We start from the raw sequence: 23,132 nt of genomic DNA, 5'->3' as shown, positions 1-23,132 counted from the left end.
ATGTAGCAGAAATTCCACCATTATGAAAAAAAAAGCAGTTTAGAGTTTAAATGCCAATTTCAGTACTTCCTTACTTTTTGGATGCTACAAAGTTGTGCAATTTCATCTTGTATTTTCTGTGCCTTAGCCGTAGAATCAGCTGTTTCTCCAAGGAGCCCTGGTTCCTTTTATTGGACAGAGGTATTTAGCAACCAAGATCTGGGTTTTGGATGTGCTTTTTGCTATTGGGCTGTTATTCCTTCTAGGTTCCCTCAGCAGACAGAGCTAGTAATATATGTATGTATATATATGTGAATGCTAGCCCATGTATACACACACATCTATATTTGTTTTTGTGTTTGTTATATATTAATCCATTAATTCTTAATCTGATTTCTTCCACATGTGTAAATTGATACGCCGCGTGAAACATGTAATTGTTTGTACTCCATAAAGCTCAGAAATGTAGCTTTGCTTCTTAACCATTAGGTGCATAATGGCAAAAGTGAGTTGGTCACCCCAAGGAGTATAAAAAGACATGTTTACCAAATAATATCTTGAATTATTTTTACTTTTTATCGTGCAAACCAAGCAGGAATTTTCATTAGGAACATACTGTGTTTAGATAATGGTTAAGTGCTCATGTACCCAAGTGAATGACTTCTGGACTTGTTAGAACATTCTTGGAAGTATCTTATATTCCTTTTAAAAATGTAAGGAGATTTCTTACAATAGAATTTCACATTTATTCATTGGTTTTCATCCTAAAACTGATCACATTTAGTAATCTGAACTCACTTAATATAACCCTCTAGAAATTGGTTTCGTTAGTTGTTTCCCCAGGCAAGGTCATAAAAATATGGTATATTTTCCTAGATTTGAGTGATTTTCGTATTCTCTGATTCTCATGACTAAAGTTATTGCTTTTCTTATTTTAAAATCCTTCACCAGTTAGTTTTTGAAGTCTGTGAGAGAGATTGGAGCCATGTCTTTAGGATGGAATATTTTGGATGTTTGATTTACTTGGAGACCATGAAACTGTATCCCAAGGCTTACTTGTTTTCCTTAACTGGTGCTGAAAGCACAGCAACCTCCCTGCTAGGAAAAAAGAGAGCATTACAAATAACAGCATTTGTTTGTTGAAGAGAAGTGATTAGTATCTTTGGGTTCACAGACCTTTTGGTAATTTAAAGGGAGGCCTTAGAATGATTGAACTCTGCTCTTCCTCTCCTCCTCCCAAAAAGGAATAAGCTTTCTATTTAATTATTCATTATAGTGGATATTGTTGGGTGGAAAGCATTCTTTGTAGATTTGGGAGGGATTTTATCATTTGCTTCTCCCTCTTTTTGCTTTTTTGGAATTGCCATTCTTACTAGCATTATCCTATGGTAAATGTTTCTTGGCTGTTTGTCATTGTGTGAAGTGCTGTGGTACTTCATTTGCAAAATTTGTCAGGATGAAAGTCAAGCTAATCAATTTCATTACTTGTTTGAACCCTGGTTTAAAATTGATGAGGGAAGAAGTTTACTCTTCTAACTAAATTGTAAAATATTTATATTGTCTGATGATTTCATTTCTTCATATCTTCTCCATGCATCATTGCCATTATATTTGCAGTTATAATTTTTAAAAATTTTATATTTTAAACTGAGTAGTAAAAGAATATTGAAAATAATTTTGGAGGTTTTCAGACAGAAGGCTAATAAGCAAATCTTACAAATTCTTATGGTCTTGGCCTTTTATCTTCAAATGTTTCTTTCTTGACTCAATTTTATTTAAAATAATATTCTTAAGAAACTGTTGTGTTGAAAACAATTTAGAATGTTTTTGTCTAAGTGGAATATCATCCTTGACCTAAGTAAAAAAATATTATTTCTCTTGTTTTGCATAGCAGCTAATCTACCTCTCAACAATTATTTTATGAATTGAGAGTATAGAGCATCATTACAGCTTTGGTTTATCCATCATCAAGGTATGACCTTTTCTCTAAGTATTCCAATTTAAGAATTTAAACATTTTAGGTGAGAATTGTAATAGATAATTCCCTTGGCATCTCACAAACAGTATGCAAAAATATATAATTTCACTTTACCTTGTGGTGTAGTTTAAAGCTTACTGGCTTTGAATTCAGGCACAACTGGGCTGTAGCCCTGGCTCTATTAATTCTAATGTTACTGTAATAAGATATTTAACTTCTTTGGCTTCTGTTTCCTCATCTGAAAAATGGAAATAATACTGTTGATACCTTGAGGGATTGTTGTAAGGATTAGAAATGAAGAGTTATAGTAAAAGATAACTAGCATAGTGCTGGCAACAAAGGAATCTGAAAAAAAGATTCCTATTGTTATAATCATATATATTTTATCTATATTTATTGTTGTATTGCCTTGTTATACATTGATGCCCTAAGGTGCTAATGAGATTTTGTGCTTGGGTGAGCCTCTGCTGGTTTAACCAAATGATCCAAGTACAGAGTTCTCATATACCTCCCTGCCCCCTCCCCTCAAGTTTCCTTATTTTTAACATTTTGCACTAGTGGGGTACTTTAGTTACAATTGATAAAACAATATTGTTATAGTTATATTATTAACTGTAGTCCATAGTTTACATTAGAGTTCACTCTGTGTTGTACAGTTCTATGGCTTTTTTAAAAAAAATTTCTTCTGACAACCTTAAATTTCCTGTTTTATCACTTTCAATTATACAATTCAGTTCTGTTGATCACATTCACAATGTTGTCAACCATCGCCACCATCCTAGACTGCTTTTTGCTTGTCTCAGGTCAGAACAATCAGTCCAGGGACTCTAACTAGTTACTGAAGTTTGTGGACTTGGTTGCATGGATTGTATGACTACCCATGTCTACCCAAAGACCTGTTTTGACTCTTGATTCTTAGCTGCGAGATTTTACTATAATTGCTTGAGTCACAGTTATTCAGAGCAAGAAAACATGTGGAGGGAGATGCATTGGACTAAAAGTCTATCAGTTAGTGCACTTCCTGACTAGCTGGGTGACCTAGAGTAACTCACTAACCCTCTTTGGGACTCCAAATGATAAATGTACATTGATTTATCTTTGAGGGTCTTTCCAGCTCTGAAAGTTCATGACTCATCCAACAAATATCTGAGTACTTACAGTGAGTGCTGTTACACATTGTAATACCAACTCATTTTAATTATAAATGTGCCATGTATACTTGCAAAGTGTCCATTCTGCAATTATTAGATGTAGTGTTTTATATTTGTTTCTTATGTTGGTTAATTTGAGGAATTGGGTTGGTTCAGATCTGTGTTCTTACTGATTTTTTGTCTATTTATTCTATTAGTTACAGGTGTGTTCAGATTTCAACAACAATTGTGGATTAGGTATTTCTCCTTTAAGTTCTGTCAGTTTTTTCTTAATACATTTTGAAGCTGTGCTATTAGTTACAGGTACATTTAGGATTGTATGACTTCCAGTTGAATCACCATTTTGTCAAAATGGGATGTCCCTTTTTATCTCTCGTTATACTTTTTATCTTAAAGTCTGTTTTCTCTCCTATTAATGTTACCACATCAGTTTTCCTTTGGTTGGTGTTTGCATGGTGCATCTTTTTCAATCATTCTATTTTCAACCTGTCTGGCTCTTTATATTTAAAATATGTTTCTTTTTAAACAGTATATACTTACATTTTGTTTTTTAATCCAGTCTGGCAATCTTTGTCTTTTAATTGTGATATTTAGTCCATTATATTTACCATCTTGCTGTTTTCTGTTTGTCATTGGGTCTTTTTTTCCCTCCCTTTCCTGCCTTTTTTTAAATGGCATAAACAATTATTTTTATTATCCTGTCTCCTTTTGTTAGTTTTTGCATTATACCTTTTACTATCATTCTTTTCAGTGATTACCCAAGAAATTGCAAGATACACTCTTAACATATTACAGTGTACCATAAATTAGTACCTTTACAATGACTACCTTCGAGTTTATTAATCCTCCCTTCTGCTGTTTGCTTTTATACCCTTCCAATGAGCTTTTGATTTTAAATGGGGTATTTTACAACTCTAGAATGTTCGTTTAATTCTTTTTTTTAATAGTGTATATTAAGAGAAATTTAAATCTCTTTTTCTATTGGTCCATATTTTCTTCTCTGTTTAAAAACATTTGTCATAGTTATTTTAAAGTCCTTATCTGCCAGTGTCACTCTTTAGATCACTTCTGGGTGTGCCTCTATTGACTATTCTCTCTCTTGATTGGTGGCTATTTTTTCTTTCTTGTCTGGTAATTTTTAAATGTGTGTTGAACATTATGGATGAAATATTGTAAAGGTTTCTTTTGAAGGATATTGAATTATGGTCTGGCGGGCTGAAAAGCTGTTCATCTTTATTCTGTCAAAGACTTGTTTACTGTTTTGTTAGCTTGGATCTTTTTTGTTTTGTTTTTATTTCTAGAGTGTGTGCCTTCTTCCTAAGATGTGGTAGGTGTGGTCTTTGTGGGGTTTCAACTGAATTGGGATCTTCACCAAGGTTTCTCAGCTTTGGCTGGGCTTAATTTAACTCCAAAAACTTTCCAGTACTGAATTTTGGAATTGCTCTCTCCCAGTAGCTTTTGGCTCCTAGGGTTCCCGCAGTTTTGTCCTATGCATGTGCAGCTCTGGAGATGATCATGAATCAATGAGAATTTCTAAGGAGACTTCTGGGGTTCCCTTTCTGTGGTTACCTCCTCTTCAGCACCCTATACGCCAAAACGATTCCAGCCACCTTTGCCCAGAACTCTGATGTCTGTTTCTTCCAACCAGTGAGATTGATGTTTCCTGTTCCCTGGGCTTCATTTAGTTCAGTGCCCAAGTTCCAGAAAATGCTTTCAGGATAAAACTTGGGTGAACTCTGAGTCACCTCATGTACCTCTTCTCTCCCATTAATTGCAACTTGTGTTGATTACATTCCAGTGTCTAGAAACAATTGTATTATATATTTTGTTTCAATTTTAAAGTTATTTCTTACTTATGATTGGCTGAGTAAGTCTGATAACAGCTATTTTCTGTGGCCAGAATCTGAGGTACCTCTGTTCTCTCTTGAAGATAGGTTAACTGCTTTTTAATTCAGATTTATTGCTTTAGATTTTATTCTAGAACAAGCTCTTTGGTTTGATTGTCACTATGTAGTAATTTCTTTATTTCATAGAAGCAGTATTAATTGGGCAAACAACTTATATCAGTTAATTTATTATACATAATTTGATATCTTAATTATCTGCTCTGTTTTTTTGCTTCAAGGAATCATCTGCTGCAGTTTGCGCTGGAATCACCACCCATGCCTCCTGCTTCCTCCTCTTCAAAGAACCATGCTGTCAAAGTGCATAATCCTCTTGCCTCCAGACATTCTCTAAAGCAGGGGATCAGGTTAATGGACAATTTCTTGGTCAGAGAAATTGGTGATTCTACATCAGATTTGTTGATAAAAGAAAATGAAAGGAAAGTCAACCCTCAAAAAAAAGCAAGCACTTACGCAGAGACCAGAGAGACAGCTTCTCTAGAAAAGATGGTTTCAGGCCCTTCAGGTGCTAATGTTCCTGAGACACCCTCTACATCTACCTCGAAACAAGTTACTAAAGGTAGGAAAATATTTTCCTTTGTGGCATGGAAATCTTCTCATGCCACATGACGTTAGAATAAATAGGCAGCATTTTTTAAGGGGAAGGAATGAGAAAGGGCAAGTCAGATTTCACCTTTTCAAAATCCTAGAGATTGATATAGGCATCGCTTTGAGGTGTGTTTATTCTCTTTCTCTCTCACAGAATAGGAATTCAAGATGATCACTGCAAAAATGAAGCAATTTTAATTAGTTCACACTTGGAGTATTGTAGTGGTTTCTATTTGTCAACTTTGAATTCCCCCTGATCCTGCATACCAATTCCAGTTTAATCTTAAAGAGCTGTTTTTATCTGTTATACCACTGCTTGAATGCCTCCAGTGAGTGTTGAATAAAGTCCAAGCTGTTCTGCCTGGCATTTAAAACCTTTGACAGTATGACTTCCTCCCTATGCTTCTTGTCCGGCTTTGTTTCTCTCCTTTCGCTCTTAAAAATCCCACTGCTCTAGCCAAGTGATCTCTCCATTGTTCTTCTCATACATACTACTCAGAGGTATTTCCAGGTCTTTAATTAAGAAGTTTAGACTGCTGGAATGCTTGTCTTTTACATTACGGATTGACAAATTATGACTCACAAATCTGGCTTGCCTTCTATTTTTGTAATTAGAAGTTTACTGGAACATAGTCATGTCCATTTGTTTAACTATTGTCTATGGCTGCTTTCACACTCAGCAGCATGGTTGAGTTGTTGCAACAGAGACCTATGACCCATAAACCTAAAATATTTACTATCTGACCCTTTATTGAAGATGTTTAATGACCCCTATTCTGGATCTTTGTCTCTCCCCAGATCCTACTATTCTTTGGTTATGTTAGACAATGTTGATTTCTCGTATCACCGAAGTGGTATGACACTTGTTTTCTGGACAGTTTTTAATATCATTTGCTTAATTGTTTAATGAATGTATCAGCTGGTTTAACCTTTGTTTCTAGGTCTTTTCTTGCCACTGAAATTCAAAGCACCTTTGAATTTTGGTATACCCATATCACACCCTGTACAGCGCTCTTAGTGTTTATTAAACTTAGATTTAAATTAGTTTAAATTAAATTTAAACTAATTTTAATCTAAGGGTATATAAATTTTACTTACATTTCCTAGCACATCTCATTCTTGGTCAGTCTTTTTATCAATTGACTGTTCTTACTGTAGTGTTTCTACTTTGCCAGTTAACTTTTTTCCCCTAACAGAACCATTTTCAAATGAAATCTTACAGTGAGCTGTAACATATAAAATAGATGAAATTAGCCCTGCTCCATTCTTTTAGAGATGGAGGGCCTAGAGATTGCACTGCTCAACCTGACCTCCTCCTTATCCAAGGTGCCCCTGGGCCCTGAGACACCTCCATAGATCCCTACAACTCTGTGAAGCAGTTTGAAAACCATTGCATTTCCTAATCTTAATATTACATTTGTAGTTGCAAATGAGAACTATGTTAATGAATTTGTAACCATTGACAAAATTGAACGGTTCTTAACCCAACCCAATGAACGTTTTAATCTGGCTGCACCCATTCCTTTCCCCCTCATACCCACCAGGTATGTCTTACTCAAATTGTTATTACTTCTGTGTTAAATTTAGGGAAATTAGGCTTAGGAAAATTTAAGATTAGATTTATAGTCTGGTCACACTTTGGTAGAAAAGATTTAACTAAAGCAATTAGTGAAATTCCAAATTTATTCGCAGTCTCTTCCTCTAGGCCCAGGATTCTAATTATGTGACTTCTCATGATTTAGCCATTATGTAGTCACCAGTCTGTTTTACTCCTTTTACCTAATGGATCATTCTTTCTCTCTTCTGCTTTTCTGACATATGTTAATGTTGGGATTCTATTTTTTATCTTATTTGCTGAAAGATATTTTTGCACATTCTAAAAATAATAAAGTCTCTCTCTTTTTAAAAAAATACAGTGGATTGTCCTGTTTGTGGGGTTAATATTCCAGAAAATCACATTAACAGTCACTTAGACAGCTGTTTGTCACGTGAAGAGAAGAAGGAAAGCCTCAGAAGGTAAGAAAGTTAAACATAGCCATTGAGCTATTTTAGCTGGATGCCTCTTGTGCTTTATAAACTTGAAAAAAAAAATTTGTATTCATGTTGATGACCAGCTGTCATATTCCCTTTTCCCCTTCGTTTCCTTTAATTGTGTTGGCCAACACTTGTTTTCTCTCTCTTCTTTCCTCAGTTCCCACTTTTCCAAACATAGTTAACTATATTGTATATTTAAACTGCTAATAAAATTTGCTTAACAGGAAACTAATTGCTTAGAATTCAATTCTTTTATATAACTTGTTTTCTTCTGTTAGAATTTTGGAACTATTATAAAGCCCCTTTGCTAAAGAAAGCAAGTTTAGACTGTGGATATAAAACATATAAAATCTTTTTCTGGTTCTTAAAATGCTCAGACATATTTTGTTCTTTGTTTTTAATTTTTATTGTGGTAAGATATGTATAACACAAAATTTCCCAATTTAACCAATTTCTTGTATATAATTCACTGGTAGTAATCATACTCACAATATTGTACAACCGTCACTGCCATCTGTTACCAAAACTTTTTCGTTACCCACAACAGAAACTCTGTACCAATTAAACAATAACTCCCCATTCCCCACTTCCCTTCCCCGCCAGTTGGTAACCTCTAATCGACTTTCTGTGTCTAGGCATTTGCTTATTCTAGGTATTTCATATAAGTGAAATCATATAATATTAATCCTTCTGTGTCTGACTTATTCACTCAATTTGTCTCCAGGGTTCAACCATGTTATAGCATGTTTCAGAACTTCATTCATTTTATGGCCGAATAATACTCCATTGTATTATTCTAACACATTTTGTTTATCCACTTATCAGCATGTGGGTTATTTCTACCTTTTGGCTATTGCAAATAATGCTAATGTGAACATTAGTGTACAAATATCTATTCTGTTCCCTGCTTTCAATTTTTTGAGGTTTGTACCCAGGAGTAGGATTGCTGGGTCATAACGGTAATTCCATGTTCAACTTTCTGAGGAACTGCTAAGCTGATTTCTGCGGTGACTGTATCGTTTTACATTTTCATCAACAATATATAAGGGTTCCAGTTTTTCCACATCCTTGTCAACACCAATCACATAGATGAGTCTCTGTCAGTGTTTAAGTCTCCATAACACCCTCATAGGCCATCTCTTAGATCTAGTTGACAAACAATAACCCATTCTATGTAGATTCATATCAGAGTTGATTTGAAGACTACACTGTTCCTTTTGATGGCCTTAGATTCTGAGACCCCTTAGATGCATTCCTCACTTTCATTAACTCATGAAAGAAAGATCAATGTCATTTTCATGTTTGTGGGAACATTTATCAGGCTTCATATTTTAAAATTCTTGATAGAACTTACTGATCTTTGGTGGTTCTTTTCATTGTAAATGCCAGTGAACAGTACAGATCTTCATTAGAATTTCAGAGTCATAAATTTAATTATCTATCTTTTATAACATAAATATTTTAGGTAAAAACTTAATACATTATTTCTTACTGTGTGTTTGTATCAACTGCTACCTACTGTGTTTTTATTTTGCCATGATTTTGTGTGCCTTGTAGAATCTAGTGGGCTGCCATTATAAGAAGAATAGTTTTCAGAAAAATGTAATCTGCTGAGTGTTTGCGTTCTTTCCACAGTTAAGTGGTTATCTCTGGCTTTCAGACTTTTTTGAAATAATTTAGCCAGGGAATGATACTGTTGGTTAATAGAAAAATGGTTGGTTGGTTTCATTCTAGACTCAACTGTTATATTTCTCTGAAGTGTGGTCTTTGGACCATTTGCATTAGACTTATCCTGGGGAATCTTGTTAAAATTTAGATTTTAGATATCCACTTTTGTACTTGAATCCTAATTGGTGGGTGGTGGGGAACAGGGCTGAGACTCTGCATTTTAAGCACAGCCTTGTGTGAACGAGTTAATGCCAATCTTTTGTAAATCTTGTTCTCTGGCTAAACCTATTAGTTTCAAGTTTCTATTAATTTTTGTTGTTTTTTTTTAAATTTTTTCCTTTTACTTATTTTTTATGTTTTCAGGTATATTTGTGTATATGTAGTTTTCTATAAAGGTTTTATTGTGGTAACATATGTACAACATAAAATTTCCCATTTTAACCACTTCTTACTAGTTTTCACCCAATCCTTCAGTATTCTCATTTTCAAATGATTGCAATTGTATATATTTATTAAACACCTAATTGCCATGGTGTTGAGCTAGGCAGTGTGCTTAGAGAACCATGTTATAATCAAATTAAATTGATAAACCCACTAAAGGGTTCCTGTTTATAAAATTATCTCAAGTCATTGATAACTTTAGGTAGCTTGGATTCTATTCCATTTTAGGAAATAGTATTTATTAACTGTCCTTTGGAGAGGGTAGGAGAAAGTAATTTGTTTTTGTTTTATTTAAAATTGTGGTTTAGTGCTTCGCACTGTATTACTTACATTAATAGGGTGAAAAGTCAGGTGGTAATTTTGCTAATACACTTCTATTGCCTTGTAATTTATAACATAATTGAAGTCAAAGAGACCAAAACCCTGTTATATTTTTTAATTGTCGTTTTCCATTGTGGTCTTTGAAGATGATGCTACCAGAATGCTATTTGTATGCCAACTTTGCTTTTGCTTTTGTTTTTTTCAGTGGTGGTAATGAGTTAGGTAAAGCTAACCATCCTAACAGGTCTTTTGTTACTCATCTAGTGCCTTTGCAAATTGCCTGGGGCTTGGAGTACTTTTGCCTATGGAACTGAATTTTTTCTTACAAAGCTATATGTGATAATACATCCTTAAATCTGTAGCCTAAGCCTTAGTAGATTGTGCTCTAATCATCTGAGGTAACTGGTTTTTACAGGGATTTTGCCTGGAAACCACAGACAAACTTCAGGAAAAGCATGCTTTAAAGAGGTGGAGAATTGACTAGGTCCACTTAAATATGATATGAAGTGGACGTCGCATAGCATTTGGGCAGCAAGCTTTCTTCCTGAATCCAAAGTCTACATCTTTAGGCCTGACCTCATTTTGAGACTGAAGTTGCTCCCGCTGACTGCCACCTAGACATCACTATCGGAATGCCCCACTGGCACCTCAGATACTTCACGTCAAGCTCTGTCAACTTTATTCACTGTTATGTTGATCCTCCTCCTCTCTCCCCTTTTTCTCTTAATAGTTCTGATATTTTCCCAGTCACCCAGGTTTTGAGTCAGAAGGTAAATTAGTGTTTTAGATAAAAAACATTTGATAATTCACAATAATACTCAGTGATCTCCTTTTTTCAGTTCTGATGACAAAAGGAAGCCATTGCCCAAAATGGTGTATAACTTGCTCTCCGATCGTGACTTAAGGAAAAAGCTAAAACAGCATGGATTATCTGTTCAAGGAAATAAACAACAGCTCATTAAAAGGCACCAAGAATTTGTACGCATGTACAATGCTCAGTGTGATGCTTTGCAACCTAAATCAGGTAAAGTAATAAAACAATGAGTCATGCCTATCTCTTTGGATAAAGCATTTTTGTGTAGCTCAGGGATTATAAACCATAGGACAATAGAAATTTTTTTTTAATAAATATATTTTTTTACTTTAATCTTCTTAAGTGAACAATTCTTTGACATTAAAAACAATGAATTTTCACCACTATCTGTTTCCACACTATTTTTGTAATCTCAAGTCAAAACTCTCATTCGTTTAGCAATTACTGCCCATTCTCCCCCTTCCCACCAATGGTAAACCAGTGTTCTGCTTTCTGTCTGTATGAATTTGCTTATTCTAAGTATTTCGTATAAGAGAAATCATACAATAATTGTCCTTTTGGGTCTGGCCTTTTTCATTCAATGTGATGTCTTCAAGGTTCATCCATGTTGTTGCATATACCAGCACGTCATCTTTTTTTTAATGGCTGAATAATATTCCATTGTACGGATATATCACATTTTGTTTATCTGTTCATCTGTTGATGGACATTTGGATTGCTTCTACTTTTTGGCTATTGTGAATAATGCTGCAACGAATATTGGTGTACAAGTATTTGTCCTTGTCCCTGCTTTCGATTCTTACAGGTATGTACCTAGGAGTGGAATTGCCAGGTCAAATGATAATTCTATGTTTAACTTTCCAAGGAGCTTCCAGACTATTTTCCAAAGCAGCTGCACATTTGGCATTCCTATCAACAATGTATGAGGGTTCCTATTTCTTTGCATCCTTGCCAACACTTATTTTCAGCTTTTTAAATAATAAGCATTCTAGTGGGTGTGAAGTAGTGTCTCAGTATAGTTTTAATTTGCATTTTTCTAATGGTTAATGATGTTGAGCATCTTTTTATATGCTTATTGGCCATATGAATATCTTTGGAAAAATGTCTATTCAAATCCTTGGCCCATTTTTTTGGGTTAACATGTTTTTGTTGTTAAGTTATAAGAGTTCTTTATATATTCTAGATATTAAACCTCATATGGATATATGGTTCCCATGTATTTTCTCCCATTCTGTAGATTGTTTTTTCACTTTCTTGATAATATCCTTAGATTTACAAGACTTTTTAATTTTGATGAAGACTGTTTTATCTATTCTTCTCTTTTGTTGCTTGTGCTTTTGGTGTAAAATCTAAAACTCCATTGCCTTGTGCAAGATCCTGGAGCTATTTCCCTGTGTGTTTTGTAAAAGTGTTAAAAGTATTAGCTCTTACATTTAGGTTGTTGATCCATTTTCAGTTGACCTATATATATGGTGAGAGGTAGAGATCCACATTCATTCTTTTGCCTATAGATTTCCTATTGTTTCAGCACCATTTAGTAAAGAGACTATTCTTTCCCCATTGAGTGGACTTGGCACCCTTGTCAAAAAATGTGTGAAGTTATCTCTGGAATCTCAGTTCTATTCCATTGTCTATCCTTATGCCAGTTCCACATTGTACTAAGTACTGTAGCTTTGTAGTGAGTTTAAATCAGAAAGTGTGAGTCTTCCAACTTTCTTCTTCTTTTTCAAGGTTATTTTGGCTGTTTGGGGCACCTTGCAATTCTATATGAATTGGAGGGTCACCTTTCCCATTTCTGCAAAAAAGACTACTGGAATTTTGATAGGGATTGCCTTGAATTTGTAGATTGCTTTTGGCAGTATTGACATCTTAATATTAAGTCTTCTAATCCACGAACATGAGAGTCTTTCCATTTATTTAGGTCTAATTTCTTTCAGCAGTGTTTTGTAGATTTCAATGTACAAGTCTTGTATCTCCTTTGTTAAATTTATTCCTCGGTATTTTATTCTTTTAGATGCTATTGTAAATGGAATAATTTTCTTGATCATTTCCTTTTCAGAATGTTCATTAGTGGTGTATAGAAACCCAGCTTAATTCTGTGGGTTTGTCTTGTATCCTGCAACCTTGCTGAATTTGTTTACTAGTTTTATTAGCTTTCGTGTAGATTCTTTGGGGTTTTCTATATATAGGATCATGCCATCTGTGAATAGGGATAATTTTACTTCTTTTCTAATTTGGATGCCTTTTATTTCTTTCTCCTGCCTGATTGCTCTGACTAGAATTTCCAGTACAATATTAAATAGCCGTGGTGACAGGAGGCATCCTTCTTCCTGGTATTAGAGGGAAAGCTTTCAGTCTTTCACCATTGAGTATGAGATTTGCTGTGGGTGTTTCATACATGCCTTTTATTAGATTGAGAAAGTTCCCTTCTATTCCGAGTTTTCTGAGTATTTTTATCATGAAAGGATGTTGCACTTTGTCAAATACCTTTTCACTGTCAATTGAGATGATCATGTGTTTTTTTTCCTTCATTCTATTAACGAGTTATATTACATTGATCAATTTATGTTGTCATCCTTGCATTCCTGGAATACATCCCACTTGGTCATGGTGTATAATCCTCTTAGTATGCTGTTACATTCAGTTTGCCAGTATTTTGTTGAGGATTTTTTGCGTCTATATTCATAAGGGATACTGGTCTGAAATTCTGTTTTCCTATGCCATCTTTATCTAGCTTTGGTATCAGGGTAGTGCTGGCCTCATAGAATGAGTTAGGAAGTATTCCTCTTCTTTTTTTGGAAGAGTTTGAGAAGGATTGGTGTTAATTCTTCTTTGAATTCTTTGTTAGAATTCAGCAGTGAAGCCATCCAATCCTGGCCTTTGCTTTCTTGAGAGGATTTTGAGTACTGATTTAATCTCTACTTGTTATAGGTCTGTTAAGCTTTTCTGTTTCTTTTTGGGTCAGATTAGATAATTTGTATGTTTTTGGGAATTTGTCCATTTCACTTAGGTTTTCTAATTTGGTGACATAGAGTTGTTCATGGTACCCTTGTTCCGGTTTGCTAAAGCTGCCGTTATGCAAAATACTGTACCAGAAATGGATTGGCTTTTATAAAGGGGATTTATTAGGTTACAAATTTACAGTTCTGAGGCCATAATAGTATCCAAATTAAGGCATCAAAATGTAGATACCTTCTCTGAGGAAAGACCGATGGCATTTGTCTTTCTTGGAAGGCAGTGGCTGGCATCTGCTGGTTCTTTGCTCCCAGATATGTTTACTTTCAGCTTCTGATTCCAGTGGCTTTCTCCTTAAGCATCTGTGGGTTCTAACTTAGCTTCTCTGGGATAAACTCTGGGCTTCGTCTCTAAGCTTAGCATCTCCAAGTGTCTGAGTTGTCTCTGGGCATTTTCTCCCTAAGTATCTCTGAGCTCTCTTCAAAATGTCTCTGCCTTTTAACCTCTCATAGAGGTTGCCAGTAAACTAATTAAGACCCACCTTGAATGGGCAGGGTCACATCTCCATGGAAACAATCTAATCAATCTAATCAATCTAATCAAAAGATCCCACCCACAAGAGTGGATTAAAAGAACATAGTCTTTCCTGGGGTACATAACAGTTTCAAACTGACACGACCCTCTTAATAATCCTTTTTATTTCTGTAAGGTTGCTAATAATGTCCCCACTTTCAGTCCTGATTTTAGTTACTTGTGTCTTCTCTCTCTTTTTCTGTGTCAGTCTGACTAAAGGTTTGTTTTGAGCTTTTTAAAAAAACCAACTTTTTGTTTTGTTGAGTTCTATTGTATTTCTATTCTTTATTGCATTTAACTCTGCTCTTTCATTTTACTGACTTTGGGTTTAGTTTGCTCTTCTTTTTCAGGTTTCTTTAGCTGTGAAGCTACTGATATGCAATCTTTCTTCATTTTTAATTTAGGCATTTAGAGCCACAGATTTTCCTCTGAGCACTGCCTTAGCTGCAGCCCATGAATTTTATGTCGTATTTCGTTTTTAGTCATCTCAAGATATTTCTTAATTTTTCTTATGATTTCTTCTTTGACTCTTTGATTGCTTAATAGGGTGTTGTTTAATTTCCACATATTTGTAAATTTTCCATTTCCCCTTCTGTTACTGATTTCCAGCCTTATTTCATTGTGATTAGAGAAGATACTTTGTATGATTTTCAATTTGTGGCCCAACATATGGTCTATCTTGGAAAATGTTCAATGTGAACTTGAGAAGAATGTATATTCTGCTGTTGTTTGGTGCAGTGTTCTATATATGTTCATTAGGTCTAATTAATAGTGTTGTTCAAGTCCTCTGTTTCCTTTTTGATCTTCTGTTTAGATGTTCCATGAATTATTGAAAGTAGTGTATTGAAGTCTCCGACTATTTTTGTAGAACAGTGTATTTCTCTCTCAGTTTTGTCAATTTTGTTTCATATATTTTGGGGCACTGTTGAGAGCATGCATGTTTATAATCATTATATCTTCTTGCTGGATTAAACCTTGCATCAATATATAATATCCTTCCTTAACTCTTGTACTCTTTTTTTTTTTTTTAAGTGTATATATATATTTTTTTTTCCTGGCAATAATATAGCCACTCCCGCTCTCTTTTGATTACTGCTTGCATGGAATATCTTTTCCACCCTTTTACATTCAACCTCTTTCTGTTTTTGTGCCTAAAGTGAGTCTCTTGTAGATCACATATAGATGGATCATGCTCTTTCATCCAGTCTACCAGTGTCTGCCTTTTAATAGGGAAGTTTAATATGTTTATTTAAGGTAATAATTGAGAAGGAAGGATTCAATTCTGCCATTTAGCTATTTGTTTCCTTACAACTTGTATGTTTTTTTTTGATCCCAAATTATCTAATACTGCATTTTTTGTGTGTGTTTGGTTGCTTTTTTGTAGTGTATCATTTTGATTCTCTTCTTTCCTTTTTTCTATTAACATCTTAAACTGATAACAACCTAGTTCAAGTAGTATCAACCTAGTTTCAATAGTGTACAAACTCTTTACTCTTATATATCTCTACCCCTCCCCTTTATACTGTTATTGGCTCAGATTTCATTTTTATATATTGTATGACCATTAACATGGATTTTTAATATTATTTTACATATTTGCCTAAGTCATATAGGGGGAAAGGCAGTTACAAACCAAAAGTACAACAATACAGAATTTTATATTTACGTAAGTTGATACCTTTACCTTTGTTTTTATTTTTTTTCTTTATAGTTTTAAGTTACTGTCTATTGTTCTTTTATTTCAGGCTGCAGGACTCCCTTTAGCATCTCTTGTAGGGTGGGTCTTCTGGTCATGAACTCTTTCAGCTTTTGTTTATCTGTAAGTGTCTTAATTTCTCCTTCATTTTTGCAAGCTTTTTTTGTCAGATGTAGTTTTTGGTTTCATTTTTTTCTTTAAGGATTTTAATACTTAACCCTCTGTTTTCTGGCCTCCATGGTTTCTGATGAGAAATCCACTGTTAATCTTGTTATGGATCTCTTGTATGTGACAAGTTGCTTCTCTCTTGCCACTTACATAATTGTGTCTTTGCCTTTGGATTTTGACAGTTTCACTATAATGCATTATGGTATCAATCTCTTAGAGTCTGTCATGCTTGGAGTTCATTGAGCCTTCTAGATGTGTACCTCCATGGCTTTCATCAGATTTGGGAAGATTTTGGTCATTATTTCTTCAGATACTTTCTCTACCCCTTTCTCTTACACTTGTCCTTCTGGGACTCCAGTGATGCATATGTTGTTACATTTGATGGTGTCCCAAAATGACCCTCAGGCTGTGTTCATTTCTCTTCATTATTTTTTCTTTTGGTATCTCACACTGGATAATTTAAATTGTCTTGTCTTCAAGTTCACTGATCCTTTTTTCTGCCTGTTCAAACCAGCTGTTGAATCCATTTAGTAAGTTTTTTTTATTTCAATTACTCAACTTTGCAGCTCCAAAAGTTCTGTTTTATTCCTTTTTATAATTTCCATTTCTTTATTTTTGTTCAGACGTTTTCCTAATTTCCTTTAGCTGTTTACATATGGATTCCTTTAGCTCATTGAGCATAAATGTAAGAGAGTTGATTTAAAGTCTTTGACTAATATTTCCAAAATATCAGCTTCTTCAGGGATGGGTTATGGCAAATTCTTTTTCCTGTGCAGGGGCAATACTTTTGTTTGTTTGCATGTTTTATAATTTTTTGTTTAGAACTGGACATTCTGAGTATTGTGTTGTTATAACTATAGAAATTTATTTCTCCAAACCCACTGGGATTGGTAAGTTTTTGTTGTTGTTGTTGTTGTTGAGGGGTGGAGCCATCAATTTGTGACTTTCCCAAACTTTTTGTTTCCAAATGGAACAGAAAGAGAAAAGATAAAAATAAAGGTCTTGTCCCTTTAAGTCTCCTCTGCGGCTTTTTGCACAAAGGGAATTGGTACAATGGCCTTCCTTGGTCATGGCTCCTTACTGATCTGAAGCAGATGTTCAAAAGCAATGATCTGTGTTCAGACCCCACATCGCCAGATTTTGGAGGACTGAGCCTTTATAGCCCACCTTGGCACCAACAGACTGCACCAGGAGCCATGACTGCAGTCCTCATTGCTTCCTGCCAGGTGGTTTGGTGGTGGGGGATGGTAGCCCGTAAGGACAGGGTGATATTCACAAATATTTACCAGTGTCTTCCTCCTGCTCTTTCCTGGATGCTGCACAGTGTTCCACTAGACTCCAGAGTTCTAAAATAGCTGTTCAGACAGTTCCTGCCAGTTCAGTAGTTGTTTTGGTGAAGGGACTGAAATTCCTGGAGCTTCCTACTTTGCCAGCTTTTCAGTACCACTCAGGGATGACAGGTTCTTATCCAGTCACACATGTTAGCAAAGAGCAGAACAACACATTTAGTCCAAGGGTTTGAGCAGGAACTAACTCACCTGGCAGAGGAAGAAGAAAAAGAAGAAGAAAGGAACCAGTCCTTATACTTGAATACCCATGACGTGAGTCCTAATTCACCTCTTTCCTGCATCAGGGAGGTCTATACTTAATAATATAAAGAAATGCATTTTTGATAATAGATGACACATCCAGTGTATTCATTCAGCCAGGTACCTAGAGTATGCTATCGTAAGCAAGCTTTCCTTTTGGCCTGTCTCCCAGGTCTCTCTTCCCATACTCAGGGGAGACCACTATTGCCAGTTTCTTATTGTATCTTTTCAGAGATAGTGTGGTAGCTAAGAATGGATCCAGAGAGCCTGGGTTATAAATACAGTTTTGCTGCTTTATGACTGGGTAACTTTGGACAAGTTACTTAATCTCTCCATACCTTGGTTTTATCATGCATAAAATAAGAGTTACAATACTACCTTTTTCATTGTGTTTTTGAGCTGAATAAATGATAAAATGTACATGTAGTGTCTAGTACAGTACCTGGCAAGTAGTTAGCATTCAATAAATGTTACCATTTTGATTATTATACACAAACATATCCTTGTAAAAATGTTAGTATTATACACTTATTGTTTTATGGCTTGTACTTTTTGTTTAATGAAACATATTATGGATATCTTTCTATTAGCGTATATGAAATTGTCTAATTTTTAAAAAATTGAAGTATATATACAAATAGAAAAGTATACAGATTATAAGTACATTCTTTGATGAATTATCACTAAGTGAATTTCACAAAGTGAATTGCTTTTATAACTACTACTCAGATCAAGAAATAGAGGATTACCAGCATCCCAGAAGCCCCTGTCATCTTCATTCCAATCACTAACCCCCTTCATAATTAGAGATGACCAATATCTTGACTGTAACACCCATATATTAATTTTGTGTTGCTATGTTCACTTTTTGAGTGTGTATTTTTTATTATGATATCATTTATTTACAATATAATTCACCCTTTTAAAAATTGTACAGATGAGTTTTGACAAATATATTTATTAAATATCATTTAACCATCACTACAATCAAAATATAGAACATTTTCTTCACCCCAAAAATTTCCTCTGCCTCTGCAGTAAATACCCTCTCCCTCCCCTAAGGTCCTAGGAACTACTTGTTTCTTCTTTTTCCTATAGTCATGCTTTCTTTAGAATTCCAGATAAATGGAATTCTGCAAATCATAAGCTATGTATTATTTTGTATCTGGCTTCTTTCACTTGGCATAATCCTTTCGAGATTCATCATGTTGTTGCATGTATCATGTGTGATGGATCAGTAGTACATTCATTTTTATTGTGGAGCAGTGCTCTATTATGTGACTATAGCACAATTTGTGCACAGGCTATTGTGCATAAAGCTGCTGCAAGTCCTTGGGTGGCCATATGTTTTCATTTCTCTTGAATTCAGTAGTGGAATTGCTGGGTCGTATGGTAAAGCATATGCTTAAAAATTTAGATAAATGCCAACTGTTTTCCAAAGTGGCTGCACCATTTTGCATTGTGTGAGAATTCACGGTGTTGAAGAGTAAAGGCTTTTAATTTTGATGAACTTTTTCTCTCATGTTTTTTTCTAGTTTATGATTTTAGCTTTTACTTGTAAGTTTAGGTCCATTTCCAGTAATTTTTGCTATTGGGTGTGATGTAAGGGTCAAGATTCGTGTTAATACAGTTACCTAATTTTTCCAGCACCTTTTTTAAAAAAAACTGTCCTTTCCCAGTAGAATTAACTTGCCCCTTTTGTCAAAAATCCATTGCTTATTTATGCACACAAGCATATCTAGCATCTTTTCTGTTCCATTGATTTATATGTGTCTCCTTTTGCCAATGCCACAAACTTGATTACTCGAACTTTTAAGTCTTGGAATCAGGTAGTGTAATTCTTCCAACTTTGTTCTTTTTAAAAATTGTTTTGGTGATACTAGGTCCCTTGCACTACCATATAAATGTTATACTCAGTTTGTTAATTTCTACAAAAAAAGGTCTAGGATTTTGATTGGGATTATATTGAATTGTAGATCAATTTAGGGAAAATTGATGTCAACAGTATTAAGTCTTTTAGTCCACAGCAGGTTACATCTGTTTATTTAGATCTCCTTTAATTTTTCTCAGCAGTGTTTTCTAGTTTCTACGTATACATGTCTTCTCCATATTTTGATAAATTATCCATAAATATTTCATGGTTTATGGTGCTATTGTAAATGGTATTACTTTTAATCTCAGTATCTCATTGTTCATTACTATTTTGAAGAATCATTTTCTTTTTGATTTTTGTATGTTTACGTTATATATTGTGAACTCGTGGAACTCACTCACTATTTTTATGCAATCATTTTGCCAGTCAATAAAACCAGGCAAAAAAATTTCTTTTTTTCTATGTATATGACTTTTATTTCTTTGTCTCACCATTGCACTGGTTAGAACCTTCAGTGCAGTGTTGAATAGAAGTGGTATGGACAGGCATTCTTTTCTTATTCCCAGTCTTGTGGGTAAAATATTCGGTCTTTCACTGTTAAGTATGATAGCTGTATGTTTTCATAGATGCTGTTTATGAGAGAGAAGTTTCTTCTATTTCTGGTTTGCTGTGAATCATGAAGGAGTGTTGAATTGTGTTAAATTCTTATTCTGCATCTGTTGAGATGATTATATGGTATTTTCCCCTTTATTCTGTGATATGGTTTATTACATTGATGTCTTAACAATTTTATTGAGATACAATTCACATGCCATACAATTGACCCATTTAAAGTGTACAATTCAGTGACTTTTAGTATAATCACAAAGTTGTGCAGTCATCATCATAATCAATATTAGGGCATTTTCCTCACCCTACAAAGAAGCCCTGTACCCATTAATGTCACTTTTCATTTCCTCCCAGCCCTAAACAACCACTGATCTACTTTTTTTCTCTCTAGATTTGCCTATTCTGGGCATTCCATATAATTTGAATCATATAATATGTGATCTTTTGTGACTGACTTCTTTCATTTAGCATAATGTTTTCAAAGTTTATCTAGGTTGTAGGATGCATCAGTACCTCAGCTTTTTCATTGCCAAATAATACACCTTTGTATGGCTGTGCCATGTTGTTTTACCCATTCTTCAGCTGATTAACATCTGGAGTGTTTCCACTCTTTGGCTATTATGAATAATGCTGCTATGAACATTCTTGTACATAGTTTTGCATAGGCATATGTTTTATTTCTCTTGGTCCAGCTAGGAGTGGGATTGCTGGATCATGTAGTAACTTTATTTTTTACATTTCAGGCAACTGCCAGACTGTTTTCCAAAGTGGCTGTACCATTTTACATTCTTGCCAGCAATGTATGAGAGTTCTAATTTCTCCTCCTCACCAACACTCTGTTATCTGGATGTTATAGCCATCCTCGTGGGTGTGAAATGGTGTGTCATTGCAGTTTTGATTTGCATTTTATTCATAGATTTTTAAAAAAATATTAGACCAAGCATTCATCTTTAGCAAAGAATGTGTCCACTTCATCCAAGTTGTTGAATTTGCAGCCACAGAGTTTTAAACAATCAAGTCCTCTCCTTAGCTGTTTAATGTCTGTGGGATCTGTAGAGATATATCTCTTTCATTTTTGATACTGGCAATGTGTGTTTTGTCTCTTTTTTTCCTTGATTGGTCTACCTGGAGGTTATAATTTTATTTATCTTTTGAAGAATCTGCTTTTGCTTGCATTGATTTTTCCTCTATTTTTGGTCTGTTTTCTATTTCATTGACTTCTTATACTTATTAAATCCTTCCTCCTCCTTATTTTAGGTTTAGTGTGCTCTTCTTTTGCTAGTTTATTATGGTGGAAGCTTAGATAATTGATTTCAGATTGTTCTTCTTTGTAATATAAATATTTAAAACTACAAATTTCCTTCTAAGCACTGTTTTGTCTTCATTGAACTTGTTTTTATGTTGTATTTTAATTTTCATTCAGTTAAAATATTTTCTAATTTTTGTTGTGATTTGTTCTTTAACCCATGGATTATTTGGAGTAGTTCTGTTTAATTTCCAAATATTTGTATAGTTCCCAAATATCTTTTTATTATTGCCATTTAATCCCACTGTGTTCAAAGAATATATTCTGTATGATTTCAGACCTTTTACACTGATTGAGATTTGTTTCATGACTCAATATTAGCTCTACCTTGGTGAATGTTCTATGAGCACTTAAAATTTTTGCTTTTTTTGTTCAATGCTCTATAAATGTTAGTTACATGAAATTGCTTGATAATGTATACAAGTATTTTGATACTCTTTTTTACACTTTCTATCAATTACCGAGATAGGATTATCAGAATCTCCAGCTATATTTATGGCTTTTTCATTTTTTCTTTTAATTATTTCAGTTTTTCTTCTATTTTGAAGCTCTGTAATTAGGTGTCTGCCCAGTATTATTATATTTTCTTGAGGAATTAACCCTTTTATTATTATGAAATGTCCCTCTTTCTCTGGTAATATTCCTTGTCTTGAAATCTGCTTTATCTAATATTGGTATAGCCACTCTAATTTATCTTATTTTATTTTATTTTCTTTAAAACTATTTGCACCATTATATTTACAATGTGTTTTTTTTTTTGTAGATGGTATATGGTTTGAATTTGCTCTTCAATTCTAATTTGACAAGCTCTACCTTTAAATTGTAGGGTTTAGACTATTTTTATTTCATTTGATCCATTTGATTGGGTTTCAGTCTGCCATCTTACTGTTTGTTTTCTATTTGTCCTATCCATTTTTTGTGTATTTTTTTTCTTTTTTTCCTGCTTTCTTTGGATTAAAGACTTTTTTTTTTTGTAGTTTTCTTTTTTATCTCTACCATTTGCTTATTAGCGGTACCTCTGTTTTATTTTTTTGGTTTACCATATGCAGCTTTAACTTTTCGTAGTCTACCTTCACATATAATGTGTGGACAGTAGAAGAGTATCCTTTCATTTCCACTTTGTATGTTTTCCTTGTCATATATATTTTTTTCTATATATGTTATAAACCCTATCATAGCTTATCATAGTTGCTTTAGGCTGTCAGTTTTATTTTAAAGAAAAGTAAAAATGAAATAGAAAGTCTTTTTTATTTGCCTACATATTTACCATTTCCAGTGCTCTTCCTTCTTTTGGTAGATCCAGATTTCCATCTGGGTTCATTTTCATATTACCCAAAGAACTTTTATTTAATATTTCTTATAGTGCAGGTGTGCTGTCGGGACAGATTCTTTTAGCTTCTGTTTGTCTGAAAAAGTCTTAATTGTGCACTGTTTTTAAAGTCTTTTTATTTGGAAATAATTTCAAACTTACAGGAAAGTTGAAAG

General features: G+C 34.2%; 1 protein-coding gene across 6 annotated transcripts in view; it reads left to right on the top strand.

The window, feature by feature from the left end:
* Nucleotides 1-23,132, top strand: part of RAD18 (RAD18 E3 ubiquitin protein ligase) — a 137,543-nt gene that overhangs the window by 35,698 nt on the left and 78,713 nt on the right. For all 6 annotated transcript variants that reach the window (XM_037800899.1, XM_037800898.1, XM_037800897.1 and 3 more), the window contains 3 exons: nucleotides 5,234-5,571; nucleotides 7,517-7,616; nucleotides 10,904-11,088. In XM_037800899.1, coding sequence (XP_037656827.1) covers nucleotides 5,234-5,571; nucleotides 7,517-7,616; nucleotides 10,904-11,088 — 623 coding nt within the window. The remainder of the gene's footprint in view (nucleotides 1-5,233; nucleotides 5,572-7,516; nucleotides 7,617-10,903; nucleotides 11,089-23,132) is intronic.

Source organism: Choloepus didactylus, chromosome 1 (assembly GCF_015220235.1).
Source record: "Choloepus didactylus isolate mChoDid1 chromosome 1, mChoDid1.pri, whole genome shotgun sequence".
Taxonomy (NCBI): Eukaryota; Metazoa; Chordata; class Mammalia; order Pilosa; family Megalonychidae; genus Choloepus; species Choloepus didactylus.
Note: the sequence above shows the minus strand (reverse complement) of the source record. Positions and strands in the feature narration are given on the sequence as shown.